Source organism: Mirounga leonina, unplaced genomic scaffold (assembly GCF_011800145.1).
Source record: "Mirounga leonina isolate KUSES-001 unplaced genomic scaffold, KU_Mleo_1.0 Mir_125, whole genome shotgun sequence".
NCBI classification, from domain to species: domain Eukaryota; kingdom Metazoa; phylum Chordata; class Mammalia; order Carnivora; family Phocidae; genus Mirounga; species Mirounga leonina.
Genome location: NW_023270305.1, coordinates 51,702,606 through 51,717,823, shown reverse-complemented (window position 1 = coordinate 51,717,823; position 15,218 = coordinate 51,702,606). Strand labels below are relative to the sequence as shown.

The following is a 15,218-nucleotide window of genomic DNA, read 5'->3' as shown; positions in this document are numbered from 1 at the left end:
ACTACGTTATCAGGGGATAGTTAAATTTTATGGGACAAAAGGTGGACAGGTAATGATTAGGCAGAGATTAGATATGAGTGGTAGATCGATGTAAGTGATAGATCCTATTCAGTTAGGGGATTGGCAAAGTCTGGAATGAGATGCAGCCATTCCGAAGTCAAACCGCCGCCTTCGTAGGATAGTTCCCCATCTCAAGTGATCTTCACCAAGTGAGCTTTCCTTTCAGCAGGGCCTGGAGTGAGGAAGGGAATCAGCGTTAAGTAAAGTGATTCTTCTGGAACTGAATGGATAGCTCCCTGGGTGCAACCTAAGAGGCTGGGTTTTGCGGACCAAACTGGTAGCTGCCAATACCAGCCTCTGGTGGAACTTGGCCGCCATTTGCCCCGCGCGCCTTTGCGCAAGCCATTTAGGCCCATCCCGGGTGCCGTAGCGGGGGCCGCGCTCAGCTGTTGGGGGGCGGGGCTGCCGCTGACCATGGCGGGCGAGCTTGAGGGCTCTAAAGCTCTGAGCGGGCTGCTGAGCGGCCTGGCCCAGGAAGCTTTCCACGGGCACCAGGGCATCACGGAGGAGCTGCTGCGGAGCCAGCTCTATCCGGAGGTGTCACTCGAGGAGTTCCGCCCCTTTCTGGCGAAGATGAGGGGGATTCTCAAGGTACCTGTCCTCCCTGCAGCTGCGGCCGCGGAGCCCAAGCCCTTCCCCTCCGCCCTCAGATTGGGCCCCTCAGAAGCTGAGAAGGCTTTCCTCCTTACACCTCCACTCCGTGGGCTCTACATTATACTCCTTCAGATCCGGGGCGCTCGCTCCGTCGCCTCCTCTCACTTTCTTAAGGGTGACCCCTTTCTGCTCAAGCTCCCAGCCCCGCAGCAGACACGAACCGGAGAGGACTCTGGGTTTTTTCTCAACTTCTTCTCTGTTGTTGTGTGAGCGGCGATTTCGAGTTGCTTCGGCGGATCTGTGCGCTCCAGGTTAAAATTAAAATTAAACCGCTATTACATCTAGCTTTCCCGGGTTGTGGAAGTGGGGAGTGTTAAAGTGAGCCATTGCATGCTGGGATAGCGCGTGAATGCGCCGCAGTGAACCCCTGTCAAGTAGCGCACGGTATGGTTAAGGGAGCGCATTTACTAGCTTGAAGTCAAAGTATAAGTCAGCCTGTCCAGTAGAGATATGAGAGCCAAACATATAATTTAAAGTTTTCTAAAAGCCACATTAAGAAAGTTAAAAAGCGGAGGAAATTAATTTTATTTCATTTAACCCAATGTATCCGAAGTATCTCTTTTCATGTAATTGATATACAAAATGTTAATAAGGTATTTTATATTTTTTTCACCAAGTCTTTGAAATATTATGTGTATTTTACACTTAAAGCACGTTATTTTGTACTAGCCAGATTTCGAGTGACCAGTAGTTACCTGCGGCTGTTGAACAACACTGTTTCAGACTGAGAGCTAGTCATAGGAATGAATCTGGTGCCGAAGTATACTCTAGAGATAGACTATAAAAATGATTTTCGAGTTTTGTGGGCCTTCTCTGTGTTAGGAACTGTACTAGGTGGACACACATTTTAAAGAATAGGAAACAGGCTCAGGGTGAGTCTAACTCTAGTTAGTCTAAAATCACACTTTGATTACAAAGGCAGTGTTGAAATTTCATCTCTTTTTTGCATCTGCTATTTGTTTCAAAACTGCTTAGGCTTTTTTTTTTTTTTTTTTTTAAGATTTTTAAATTTATTCATTCGAGACACAGAGATACAGAGAGAGAGAGAGAATATGAGCAGGGGGAGAAGCAGGCCCCCCGCCTAGCAGGGAGCCCGATGCGGGGTTCGATCCCAGGACTCTGGGATCATGACCCGAGCTGAAGGCAGACGCCCAACCATCTGAGCCATCCAGGCACCCAAAACTGCTTAGGCTTTAAGAGGCAGTTCTTTTTTTCTTTTTTTTAACGGCTTTTGCTTATAGGATTTGAATCCAGGAAAAAAAAAAGGCAAAACAATTATTTCACAAAAAGTAAATGGACTGTCTCATGGAAATATTAGAGGTATTATCTCAGGTGAGATACTAGACATTCTAGACATTCTGAGTAATATTATTTTATTTTAAAGATTTTAAAGTAATCTCTACACCCAATGTGGGGCTTGAACTCACAACCCCAAGATCAAGAATTGCGTGCTGTACCGACTAAGACAGTCAGGCACCCCATTCTAATTTTAATTGATACCACAAACACTAATGAATGCCTTTTGTTTCTTTTTCTTTTTTTTTTTTTAAAGATTTTATTGATTTATTAGAGAGAGACACAGCGAGAGAGGGAACACAAGCAGGAGGAGTGGGGGAGGGAGAAGCAGGCTTCTGCTGAGCAGGGAGCCCAATGCCGGGCTCGATCCCAGGACCCTGGGATCATGACCTCAGCTGAAGGGAGACGCTTAACGACTGAGCCACCCAGGCGCCCCTATGCCTTTTGTTTCTATCAAATCTTAGTCTCCACAAAGAGTGGTCAGAAAAGGTTTCCTAGAGAATTTGACTTCTTACCTGGGTTTTTGAGGTGTTTGCTAAGCCTATGGGGGAATGAGGATGAGGGACTGCAGGCCAAGAAGTAAGAACAGCACGTGTGTAGGCAGTGTCTTAGGAACTCCAAACACTGGGGACTACTGCTCTCTAGGTGGACAATATGATTATTTTGTTTGGTTATGAGGTAAAAATTTCAGGCTACCCAGAGAAGACATTGCCTGGAAATTCTCTTACTTACTTTTAAATATATTGCTGAATAATATCCAAGTGTTGCTCTTTCTGCTGTCAGTCTTCTGCCTGAGGATGGAATACTTCAGTTTCCTGAGTAATTCTGGGTTGAAGAGCTGGCTTGGCTCATTTGGTGTTGGGAGTAGAACAGAAGATTTGCCTGTGCTTTGCAGCACAGCCTCTGTATAGCCAATTGAGATACCAAGGGAAAAAGCCTTTGATTGTTTGACTTAGGGCTGAAACTATGGGTTCTAGATGACATCTAGTTCCAATCTTCATTAACCTTTTAAGCAACACTGAGGTATAAATATCTCTGATTTTTAAGAAAACATAAAAAGCAAACAAGATTTTTACACAAAAGGCTTTGAGCATGTCCTGCAGTAAAAGAACACACACAAGCAATCATGATACAAGGATGTTGTAGTATTTGGGAATAGAGGTCTGAGTAAGCTACTGTGGACAGAAAGAGGCATTAGCTCTTTTGGGCAGGTTCTTGGAAATGCCATTTTTGCTGCTCTTGAAGAAAGTGTAGAATATTTTAGACTGAAACGAGGGGCAGCCATATAGGGCATTCTAGGTTAAGAAAATAGCAGGAGTGAGGCAGGAAAATGGTAAATAATCCAATGGAGCAGGTTCAGGAAATGGTAAATAGTTCAATTTAACCATGGCATGGTGGTACCCAATATGTATTGGTGGAGGAGTCAAGAAAAAAATGAAGCAAACCTTTAAAAAAAAAATTTTTTTTTTAAAATTCACACATAATGTATTGTTTCAGGGGTACAGGTCTGCTATTCATCAGTCTTACACAATTCACAGCGCTCACCATAGTACATACCTTCCCCAATGTCCATCACCCAGCCACCCCATCCCTCTGACTCCCCTCCCCCTGAAGCAGCCTTTTCTTTATTTCTGCTAACCATAATTCCTGCTCTTGAACAGGGCATACTTTTTTTTATTGTGCTAAAATACTTAATAACATAAAATTTATCACTGGGGGCATCTGGGTAGCACAGGCTGTTAAGTATCCAGCTCTTGGTTTCAGCTTGGGTCATGATATCAGGGTTGTGGGATCAAGCCCTACGTCAGGCTTCCCACTCAGTGGGAAGTCAGCTTGGGACTCTCTCTCCACCTCTCCCTCAGCCCCTCTCCCCTTGCGCATGCTCTCTCTCTCTAAAATAAATACATCTTTAAAAAAAGAAAAAAATTGTAACCATTTTAAAGTATACAGTTCAGTGGTATTAAATACACTTATAATGTTGTGCATCCATTACCATCCATATCTATAACTCTTTTCATCTTGTAAAACTGGAATTCTATACCCATTAAACAATAACTCCCCATAACAACCTCCCTCCCCCGCAAGCCTCTGGCAACCACCATTCTACTGTTTCTATGATTTTGACTACTCTGAGTATCTCATCTAAGTGGAGTCATATAGTATTTGTCTTTTTTTTTGGCTGACTTACTTTGCTTAGCATAAAGTCATCAAGGTTCATGTTGCATGTCAGAATTTCCTTCCTTTTAAAGGCTGAATAATACTCCATTGTGTGTATATATCACACTTGCTTTATCCATTCATGTCATTGGACACTTGGGTTGCTTCCATGTTTTAGCTATTGTGAATGATGTTGCTGTGAACACAGGGGTGCAGATATCTCTTTGAGACCCTGCTTTCAATTCTTTGGGGTATATATCCAGAGGTGGAATTGCTGGGTCATATGGTAATTCTATTTGTAATTTTTTGAGGAACTGCCAACTGTTTTCCCCAGTGGCTATGCCATTTTGCATTTCCACCAACAGTGCATAACAGTTCTGATTTCTTTATACCCTTGCCAAAACTTGGTATTTCCTGGTTTTGTTTGTTTTGTTTTGTTTTCATACTAGCTGTCCTAATGAGTATAAGGTGGGCAGGGTGTACATTTTACATGTAGATAACAGCAGAAGTCAAAACATTTTTTTCTTTTGTCTTTGTGGAGTCTCAGCTATCTTGAATTCAACATGCAGGCTAGAAGAGCAGAGAGGAAAATACTAAAAAAAATGCAGGAGTCTGAGCAAAGGGAAAGAAACCGAGGATGAAAGTGGAGTAGTACCTCATCTCATTTGGTGGCCACACCTTTCAGTCATCTGTAGAGAATCAGGTTCTGTGAAGAAAGTGAAAGTGAGAGGACAACAGGGCTAGGAGGAAAGGATGTGTAACTCTGTACAGGGAGCAGGATATACATGTTAGGCTCCTTATTGCCAGCTGCCTGCATTCATTCATAGGCTGTGTTTCAGACATCTCGAGCTGTAGTCTTTCCCTCTAACCTTCACATTGTGTGCCCGATGTAATGTACTGATTGCGGCATTTGTACTAGTCTCTGTTTTCCACATGGAAGTTTTCCTGCCCTACTTGGTGGACATTGATCCTCTCTAGCTTTACCTGTTGCTCACAAAAGGGCAAACCTTTCATTTGTTTGTAGATACATGAAGCTGGCCATTCATTTGCTCTAGTTTTATTTTTGGTAGCTCCTGAGGAGCAGTGAAACCAGTGAATTGAGAGTGATGTGTTTAGTTAGGGAGATGACATCGTAGATAAATACTCTGCCATTTTAACCTATCTTTTTGGTATATATTTATAATTTCAACTTCTTCTAGATACGCATTTGCATATTCTCTATTTCTTGCCTCTGCTGTTAACCTTGCAAGGGATGCTCCTTATTCTAGTTTACTGGAATTCTAGCGAAAGATCTTACTTAACTGAAGCTAGATCACCTTTTGTATATTTATGTTCTTTATTCACTACTCCCCTCTTTTGGTGATAATTTTGTGTTCCCTCACTGAAATTTCATATTAAAAATTTTTTTATTGTTTTTATTTTATTTATTAGAGAGAGAGAGAGAGAGCACACGCACAATCAGGGGGAGGGTGGAGAGAGAGAGAGAGGGAGAAACAGACTCCCCTGCTGAGTAGGGAGCCTGATGTGGGGCTCAATCCCAGGACCCTGGGATCATGACCTGAGCTGAATGCAGATGCTTAACTGACTGAGCCACCCAGGCACCCCCTTATTTTAATTCCAGTATAGTTAACATGCAGTGTTACATATTAGTTTCAGGTGTGCAATACAGTGATTCAACAATTCCATACATCACCCAGTGCTCATCACAACAATTGCACTCCTTAGTCCCCATTACCTATTTTACCCCTCCCATCAGTTTGTTCTCTATAGTTAAGAGTCTGTTTCTTGGTTTCTCTCTCTCTTTTTTTTTTCCCCTTCACTTGTTTTGTTTTTAAATTTCTCTATTGGAATGTAAGCATTAAGAGGGCAGGGCTTTATTATTTTTTTCCTTTTTTATTCCTAACTTCTAATGCTGTTTCTAGCATGTAATAGTAAAAATCTGTAGAGTAAGTGAATGAGTGGATAGTGCTTAAATATGGAGATTTCCATTAAAAAGATAAGCATGAGAGGGACGCCTGGGTGGTTAAGCATCTGACTCTTGGTTTCAGCTCAGGTCTTTTTTTTTTTTTTAAAGATTTTATTTATTTATTTGACAGAGAGAGACACAGCGAGAGAGGGAACACAAGCAGGGGGAGTGGGAGAGGGAGAAGCAGGCTTCCCGCTGAGCGGGGAGCCCGAAGTGGGGCTCTATTCCAGGACCCTGGGATCATGACCTGAGCCGAAGGCAGATGTTTAACCGACTGAGCCACCCAGGTGCCCCTAAATAAATATAATCTTCAAAAAAAATAGATAAGTATGAGAGAAGACCTACACTATTTCTATATGGGGAGAGTTGATGGATATAATATTCTATGCTGGGGTCAACAAACCATGGCACATGGGATGAATCTGGCCTGATGCCATTTTTATTTTTATTTATTTAATTTTTAAATTAAAAAATTTTTTTTTATTTTTTAAAGGTTTTTTTAAAAGATTTTATTTATTTATTTGACAGAGACACAGCAAGAGAGTGAACACAAGCAGGGTGAGTGAGAATGGGAGAAGCAGGCCTCCCACTGAGCAGGGAGCCCGATGTGGGGCTCGATCCCAGGACCCTGGGATCATGACCTGAGCTGAAGGCAGGCACTTAATGACTGAGCCACCCAGGCGCCCCTAATTTTTAAATTTTTAAAAAAAGATTTTATTTTTAAGTATCCTCTATACCCAATGTGGGGCTCAAACCCACAACCCCAGATCAAGAGTCACATGCTCCACAAACCAAGCCAGCCAGACGCCCCCTACTGCCATTTTTATAAATAAAGTTTTAATGGAGAATGGTCAGGTGCTTATTCATTTACTTTTTGTCTGTAGCAGTTTTCATTATTACAATAACAGAGTTGAATGGTTGTGACAGAGATCTTGTGGCCTTAAAAACCTAAAATATTTTTCAGGGGCATCTGGTTGGCTCAGTTGGTTAAGCATCTTACTCTTGGTATCTGCTCAGGTCTTGATCTCAGGGTCATGAGTTCAAGCCCTGTGTTGGTCTCCACCCTGGGGGTGGAGCATACAAAACCAAACCTAAAACCTAACCTAACCTTTCCTTTCCTTCCCTTCCCTTCCCTTCCCTTTCCCTTCCTTTCCCTTCCCTTCCTCTTTCCCCTCCCCTTCCTTTCCTTTCCTAAGATTTTCTTTATTTGACAGAGAGAGAGAGAGAGAACAAGCAGGGGGAGCCACAGGCAGAGGGACAGGGAGAAGCTGGCTCCCTGCTGAGCAGGGAGCCTGATGTGGTGCTCGGCTCGATCCCAGGACCCTCAGATCATGACCTGAGCCAAAGGCAGAGACTTAACCGACTGAGCCACCCAGGTGCCCCAAAACCTAAAACATTTTCTATCTGAACGTTTACAGAAAAAAATGTGCTGATTCCTGTCTCAAACATGTGTTTTTAAACTCAGATTTAATATTTGGAAACAATATAATATATAAATTATGTTTAGAAGTTGGTTACTTGATAAAAATCTGAAAGCTGGAAATAGGGATTATTTGGTGTTTTATACTCTTGAGAATTTTTGCTTCTTATTTTTTAGGTTCATGAGATCTGTGGTAAATAAGAAATGAGCTTTAATGTTTCTGTGGTACTAAGTGTATGTTCTTCATAAGACGTAGAATTTCGATTTTTTTTCATATTCAGAGTATGTGAAGTTTATATATTTATTAACATAATATAAGGTAATATACAATATAATGTTGTGAGCCTGAGAATCAAGTAAAAACTATCAACACGAAAACTGTTTAAACTTACATAAGAAGATAACTTAATAACATAATGTTTAGGGGTGCCTGGGTGGCTCAGTTGGTTGAGCATCCAACTCTTGGTTTCAGCTCAGGTCATGATCTCAGGGTCGTGGGATTGTGTCCCCTGTTGGGCTCCAAACTCAGCGGGAGTCTGCTTCAGATTCTCTGTCTCCCTCTCCCTCTGCCCCTGCCCCCCGCCAAAATAAGTCTTAAAAAAAAAAAGATTTAAGGGGTGCCTGGTGGCTCATTCGGTAAAGCATGTGACTTTTGATCCCAGGTTTGTAAGTTTGAGCCCCATGTTGGGTGTAGAGATTACTTAAATAAAATCTCTAAGGGGTACTTGACTGGCTCAATTGGAATAGCATGACTCCTGGTCTTGGGGTCATGAGTTTGAGCCCCATGTTGGGTGTAGCAATTACTAAAAATAAATAAATAAATAAGTAAGTAAGTAAGTAAGTAAGTAAATAAATTCACTAACTTAAAGGAAAGATTCATAATAGTAAAAGGCTATAAAATATTTCTATTTTAAAGATTTTATTTATTTATTTTAGAGAGAAAGAGAGAGCAGGAGTGCATGAGCAGTGGAGTGGGGCAGAGGGAGAGGGAGAGAGAATATCCTAAGCAGTCTCTGCACTGAGCATGGAGCCCCACAGAGGGCTTGATCTCATGACCTTGAGATCATGACCTGAGCCAAAATCAAGAGTCGGATGTGGGGTGCCTGGGTGGTTCAGTTGGTTAAGCGTCTGCCTTCGGCTCAGGTCATGATCCCAGGGTCCTGCTCCACGGGGAGCCTGCTTCTCCCTCTGCCTCTCTGTCTCTCATGAATAAATAAAATCTTAAAAAAAAAAAAGTCGGATGCTTAACCAACTGACCCACCCAGGTGCCCCCCAGATATTTTTATTTTAAACACCTCGTTCTGTTTCTCTTCTTGAAGCCATGAAAATTTGTAGTTTGAGAATTAGATTGGAAAGAAAGGACCTGTGTTAATATGGGTTTTGTATGTCTTGTAATTCAGGTATATCATCTGAAGAATGCTGGATTTAATTTTTTTTGTTTTACAAGTATTGAGCTACTCCCTTATTCATTTTTGTAATAAGCATTATTTAGCCTCATTAAAGAAAGTTTAGAAATGTGAGATGTATAAAAACACATAATACCATGTGCTGACATAACCAATATTAATATTTTTGTGCATTTATTTATACCACAGATATTTTTAAGCATCTTAATACATGCCATGCCCTGTGCTTGGGATGCAGCAGTAAACATAGCTATAGTCCCTGCCCTTGTGGAATTTATAGTTCCTGAAGAATATAGACATTAAGTCCGTGGTTAGCTTTTGAAAAGGCAGCAAGAAGGTGCCAATTCATGTAGATTATAGGCAGTTTAGAGTGGTTCCTAGCCCACTCTACAACATGAACAAAGAAAGAAAAGCAGGGAAAAGCCTACTTATTAGGTACAATGAACTGAAAAGAAAGGACAGAGACAGCACAAAAGTAATTTTTCTTCCTTTAGTTGTCTACCGCTGGTCCCAAGGTAGGGGTTTCTCATGAGTATGGTTGACTACAGTCACAATGTCTTTCCTGGATGAGGATTTGACTGCTTTGGGACCTTATTTTAAAAATGTTTCTTGACATGGTCTTTAGGGCCAGATTGGCTGTCAGAGCATCACCTGAACAGTCCAAGATGTACACTTAGAGTAGCTCCATCTTCTTGCTGGTCTCAGCCTACTTTTGGTGTCTCTTCTCAGAGCCTGAAGCATGTTTTCAAGTAGCTCCTTAAGAAAGGATATATGAGAGGTCACTTTCTTTTTTTTTTTAAGTCTTAAAAAATATATCTTTATCCTAGTTCACACTTAATTGGTAGTTTGGTTGAGAATATATTTCTAGGTTGTGATATTGACTTACAGTTTTGAAGGCCTTGTTTCATTCAACGTGACCTTTTTCTCTGTGAGCTTTTAGGATTTTCTTTCTATCCTTTATTTCCTTGAGTGTCCTCGGTGTGTGGTTTTCTTTTATTATTTGGGCCACTGTGGACTGGAGACTCATGACCTTTAGTTTTGGGAAAAGTTGTATTCTTACTTTGATGATTTTTTTCCTCTAGTCTCTTTCTAGCACTCTGATTTCAAATGTTAGACCTTCTAGACTGAATCCTTAGTTTTTCTTTTATTTTCTCTATTTTCCATTTCTTTGTTTTTGTTCTTTTTGATAGATTTCCTCTACTTTACCTTCTAGCATTTTAATTATATTTTTCACTTGGTCATGTTTTTAATTTCCAGGAATTTTCTTTTGACATGGACAATATACTATCTTTAGTCAATGTAAGGGAGGAAAAGGTTTTCCCTTGATCCTCATAGGGTCCCTGGATATGTCTGAAAATTAAACTGACAAAGACTAACAGGAGAAAAGCATACACATTTATTTCACGTAAGTTTTGCATGATACAGGAGCTTTAATAAGGAAACGAAGACCCAAAGAAACAGACCTGAATATTTTATTCTGGGTTTGATGAAGAGTTAATTGTAGTAAACTGGGGAAAACTTAGCAAGGCCTGTTTGTAGGGCTCTTCTTGGTGTCTCTCTTTGAAGATGAGGATGCTCCTTTCTTCTGGAGGCATCTCTCATAAGTGGGCTTTATGACCTATTTCAGGGGAAAGAGGTTGGGGGGGAAAAGGTCAGAGTGACCTTCCTGCTCTGCCTTTTCTCCAACTACTTCAGTTTCCAAGAATCTGTATGCCAAGATGCTGTATTTTGGGGTAGCATGCCCTGAACCCCATCACCAACAGTCTCTCCTTTCTTTCTTAAAACAGGAGGTGGGGGCATAGAGTACATAATTTTCTGCATTTGGCTCTTAAAAAATTAATTTATCGAGTGATTTTTGTGTGCTATTTTTCAGTATTAGGAATTTGGTATACTTGTACTCAGCGCTTGTGAAAACTTTTTTTGGAGGCTTTTAATGAACATTATATTGCTGAGATGTTTTGGGATATGATGTAAGTAGAAGATGTTAAATTCTCTCAGAGGGATACCCTACTTAACCTTTTTAATATTCTAATAGTTTAATGTTTTGCAAACTGTGGTGTATGTTTTTGGTTTTTTATTATTTGTTTATATTATTTTATTATTTTATTTATTTATTTATTTTTAAAAAGATTTATTTATTTATTTATTTGACAGAGAGAGAGATAGCGAGAGCAGGAACACAAGCAGGGGGAGTGGGAGAGCGAGAAGCAGGCTTCCTGCCGAGCAGGGAGCCCGATGCGGGACTCGATCCCAGGACCCTGGGATCATGACCTGAGCCGAAGGCAGACGCTTAACGACTGAGCCACCCAGGCGCCCTATATTATTTTATTTTTTTAAAGATTTTATTTATTTGACAGAGAGAGAGAGCGAGAGCAGGAACACAAGCAGGGGGAGTGGGAGAGGGAGAAGCAGGCTTCCCGCTGAGCAGGGTGCCCGATGCGGGGCTCGATCCCAGGACCCTGGGATCATGACCTGAGCCGAAGGCAGACACTTAATGACTGAGCCACCCAGGCGCCCCTGTTCATATTATTTTAAAAGCACAATTTGATCCTAGTTTCCAGACAACCTGGAAAATTTTGTGGAAGGTATTTATAGTAAAAGCAGAAGCTTAGAAGTACATTTGGTATTAAGTTTATAAAGTGACTTAAGTTGACTGCCCATTAGTAATAATTTTTTTTATTGTCAAAGAATGGTATTTTCAGCTTCTGTTTAAGATTTATCTTGTGGAATGTATCTAGTACCTCATTCTTGTGAAAAAGCCAGAATACTTTTTAGTTTTATTTATTTTTAGTTTTTTTCAAAATGCTTTTTAATATTGAACTTTCTTGTGTTGCAATAGGGTTTCTGCATTTATTATATAATGTAGAAAGATTTTACTGTGTAAGATACTTTTTTTTTTTAAAGATTTTATTTATTTATTTGACAGAGACAGAGACAGTGAGAGCAGGAACACAAGCAGGGGGAGTGGGAGAGGGAGAAGCAGCCTTCCCGCTGAGCAGGGAGCCCGATGTGGGACTTGATCCCAGGACTCTGGGATCAAGACCTGAGCTGAAGGCAGCTGCTTAACGACTGAGCCACCCAGACGCCCTGTGTAAGATACTTTTTAATATAAATATATAATTGGTCTTTCTTTACAATGAAAAATGTAAAGCAATATCTTTTTGACCAGTGTTAAGAATGAACTTCACCCTTACACATTTCAGATGGTAAATATTAAATAATGAGAAATTAACTTGATTATAAAAAAGAATGCAAAATATCTGGTCTTGAAATGTATAGATTAGGAGACATGAATAGAAGAGACTGAAAACATTGATTTATTCTGACATACTTTCAGGATTCATTTGCCTTCTGTCTTCATTAACTATAAGCAGTAGTAGTTCTGCTTTTCTACACTAGGTGGCAGTAGAATATTGGCTTGCTCACACACTGCTGGAAGCAAGGTAATGTTTCAAATGTTCTTTTGAATGTTCTAGTTCAGAAAACAAAGTTGGCTACTCAACAATAAGAATTTCTTATCCAAAAAGAGGTCTAAATAGTTGGTTTGATATTTTGAATTTAGAAACGCCGTTTTCTGGGAAATTTAAAGCTCTATAATCAGATTCCTTTTCCTATAGTTCTCTGGTTTTTGTATAACTAAATTTTACTAATTTCATTGAACAGTTTTGAGAATTTAGATGCTAACTCGTGAGATACATTTCTACTTCTCTGAAGGATTGGCAAGCAATTGTTTGGTAAGATGTTACTTTTTTTATGTCACTGGACATCACATGATAAAGTAGCAATTGCAGATTACCAGCTGGAGTTTATTTTAATGGGCTCAGATGACCTGTATGAGGGGCACCTGGCTGGCTCAGTCAGTAGAGCATGCAACTCTTGATCTCGGGGTCGTGAGTTCAAGCCCGATTTTGGGCATGGAGCCTACTTTAAAAAAAAAAAAATCAAATGATCAGTATGAGGTGTTCTAAAAGTTTGGCAGGCTCAGTTGGAGGAGCACACAACTCTTCATCGTGGGGTTGTGTGTTTGAGTCCCGACATTTTTAAATTTACTTAAATAAAAAAAAAACAACCTTAACCCCCCCCCAATATTAATTGAAGATCCATTTGGTTCTCTTCTCAAGACCCAAAACACTTTGAGAAGATTTTTTTTATTTATTTGAGAGAGAGTGAGTGAGACAGAGAGTATAAGCAGGGCAGGGCTCACTGGGAGAGGGATAAGCAAACTCCCCACTGAGCAGGGAGCCCAATGCAGGGCTTGATCCCAGCACCCTGGGATCATGATCTGAGCCAGCCAGGCACCCCTAAAGAGAATTTCTATCTTTGATTTATCTATCACATATTTACTGAGCCCATAATTGTGCTATACCTGGCTTTGTACACAAAGGTGAATATCACAAAGAATCCTGTATTACATGGTAAATGCTATAAGAAAGGTATCAATGATGTGTTCTCATGAAGTGGATCCTTATTTTTTACAGAAACATGAAAAATCATTTTTTTTTTTGTCCTAATAAAATACCTTCATTTTTGGCTTTGTGTTAACTTAGAATGTCATTTTTTTTTTTTTAGAATGTAATTTCTGTAAATTTTGACTTCATTATTTGTTTCAATTAATTCCTTTTTTAAAAAAGCCATATTATACTAAATTGAAGAAATTTTGGTGTGGGTTGTGTTATGTGTACTTTACATATGATAAACTTTTAATGTTTTTGTATGCCAGTATGGAATTATCTCTGAAAGGTATTCTGTGTATTATTCTTTGTCATGATATTTGATCATGGTATAGCTTTCTTGCACAATTTTCTACAGACCTATTTCTAAACAAAGCTACCATTTATGAAATCCTTAAATTTCCATTATGTTTATCCTGAGGTTATGTTACTTGAGAAGTAATGAAATCATTTATCATTTGTTTAAAATGTGTTCATTTTTTAAATAAACATTTATTGAGCACCTATCTGCCAGATCTTGTGCCTGGCACTGGAAACATCAGTGAACCAACTAGAAAATTTTCCTATCTCCTAGATGTATCATTCAAGGAAGGCAGGGGTAGCCTTTTTTTTTTTAAGATTTATTTATTTGAGATAGAGAGAGCACAAGCAGGGAGAAGGGACAGAGGGAGAAGCAGACGCCCCGATGAGGGGGACTCAATCCCAGGACCCTAAGATCACAACCTGAGCCAAAACCAAGAGCTGAAGGCTCAAGCAACTGTACTACCCAGGTGCCTCATTCCACTTTACTTACTTCTAATACCACATTTAGTTTCACCTGTTTGTGAACTTTATTTTTTTATTTTTATTTTTTATTTTTTTTAAGATTTTATTTATTTATCTGACAGAGAGAGACACAGCGAGAGAGGCAACACAAGCAGGGGGGAGTGGGAGAGGGAGAAGCAGAATTGCTGCTGAGCAAGGAGCCCAATGTGGGGCTCGATCCCAGGACCCCGGGATCATGACCTGAGCTGAAGGCAGACACTTAACGACTGAGCCACCCAGGTGCCCCTGTTTGTGAACTTTATATAAATATAGTCTTACAGTATATACTCTTTTGTGTCTGTCTTCTTTCGCTCAAGACACATATGCTTATGAGATTCAGCATTATTGCATATAGTGTAGATGATTGGTATTGTTGTGGAACAGGGGTAAGCAAACTATGACCCACAGGCTAAATCTGGCTCCTGCCTATTTGTTTGTTTGTCTGTTTGTTTTGAGAGGGTAAGAGAGAGAGGTGGGGGGAGGGGCAGAGGGAGAGGGAGGGAGAGAGAATCTTAAGCAGGCTCACGCCCAGCATGGAGCCTGAAATGGGGCACAATCTCACAACCCTGAGATCATGACCTGAGTGGAAATCAAGTCAGACACTTAACCGAGTGAGCCACCCAGGTGCCCCATGGCCCATGCCTATTTGTATACAGCCAGTGAACTGTTTTTTTTTATATTTCTAGTTAAAAGAATTTTTTGAGACTTATGAAACTTATGTGAAATTCAAATTTCAGTGTCTATAATAAAGTATATGGTTGCTTCTGCTCTACAAGGGCAGAGTTAAGTAGTTGCATCAGAGACTAGATGGCTGGCAAAACCTAAAATAATTACTGTCTGGCCTTTTATAGAAAAATTGTGCCGACCCCTGTTGAGTATATCAGTGCTTTAATATATTGCAATATGCTTATCCATTCTACTGTTGATGGGGAATTGAAAAGTTTACAGTTTTTGCTTTATTATGGATAGAGGATACTACTTTTTATCCTTAAAATTTAGCCACC

General features: G+C 40.1%; 1 protein-coding gene across 1 annotated transcript in view; it reads left to right on the top strand.

Moving 5' to 3' along the window:
* The first annotated feature begins 407 nt into the window (after positions 1-407).
* The window catches only part of COMMD1 (copper metabolism domain containing 1), a 181,189-nt gene continuing 166,378 nt past the window's right edge, over positions 408-15,218 (top strand). Inside the window, exon 1 of the mRNA XM_035001462.1 lies at positions 408-651. Coding sequence (XP_034857353.1) covers positions 475-651 — 177 coding nt within the window. The 5' untranslated portion in view covers positions 408-474. The remainder of the gene's footprint in view (positions 652-15,218) is intronic.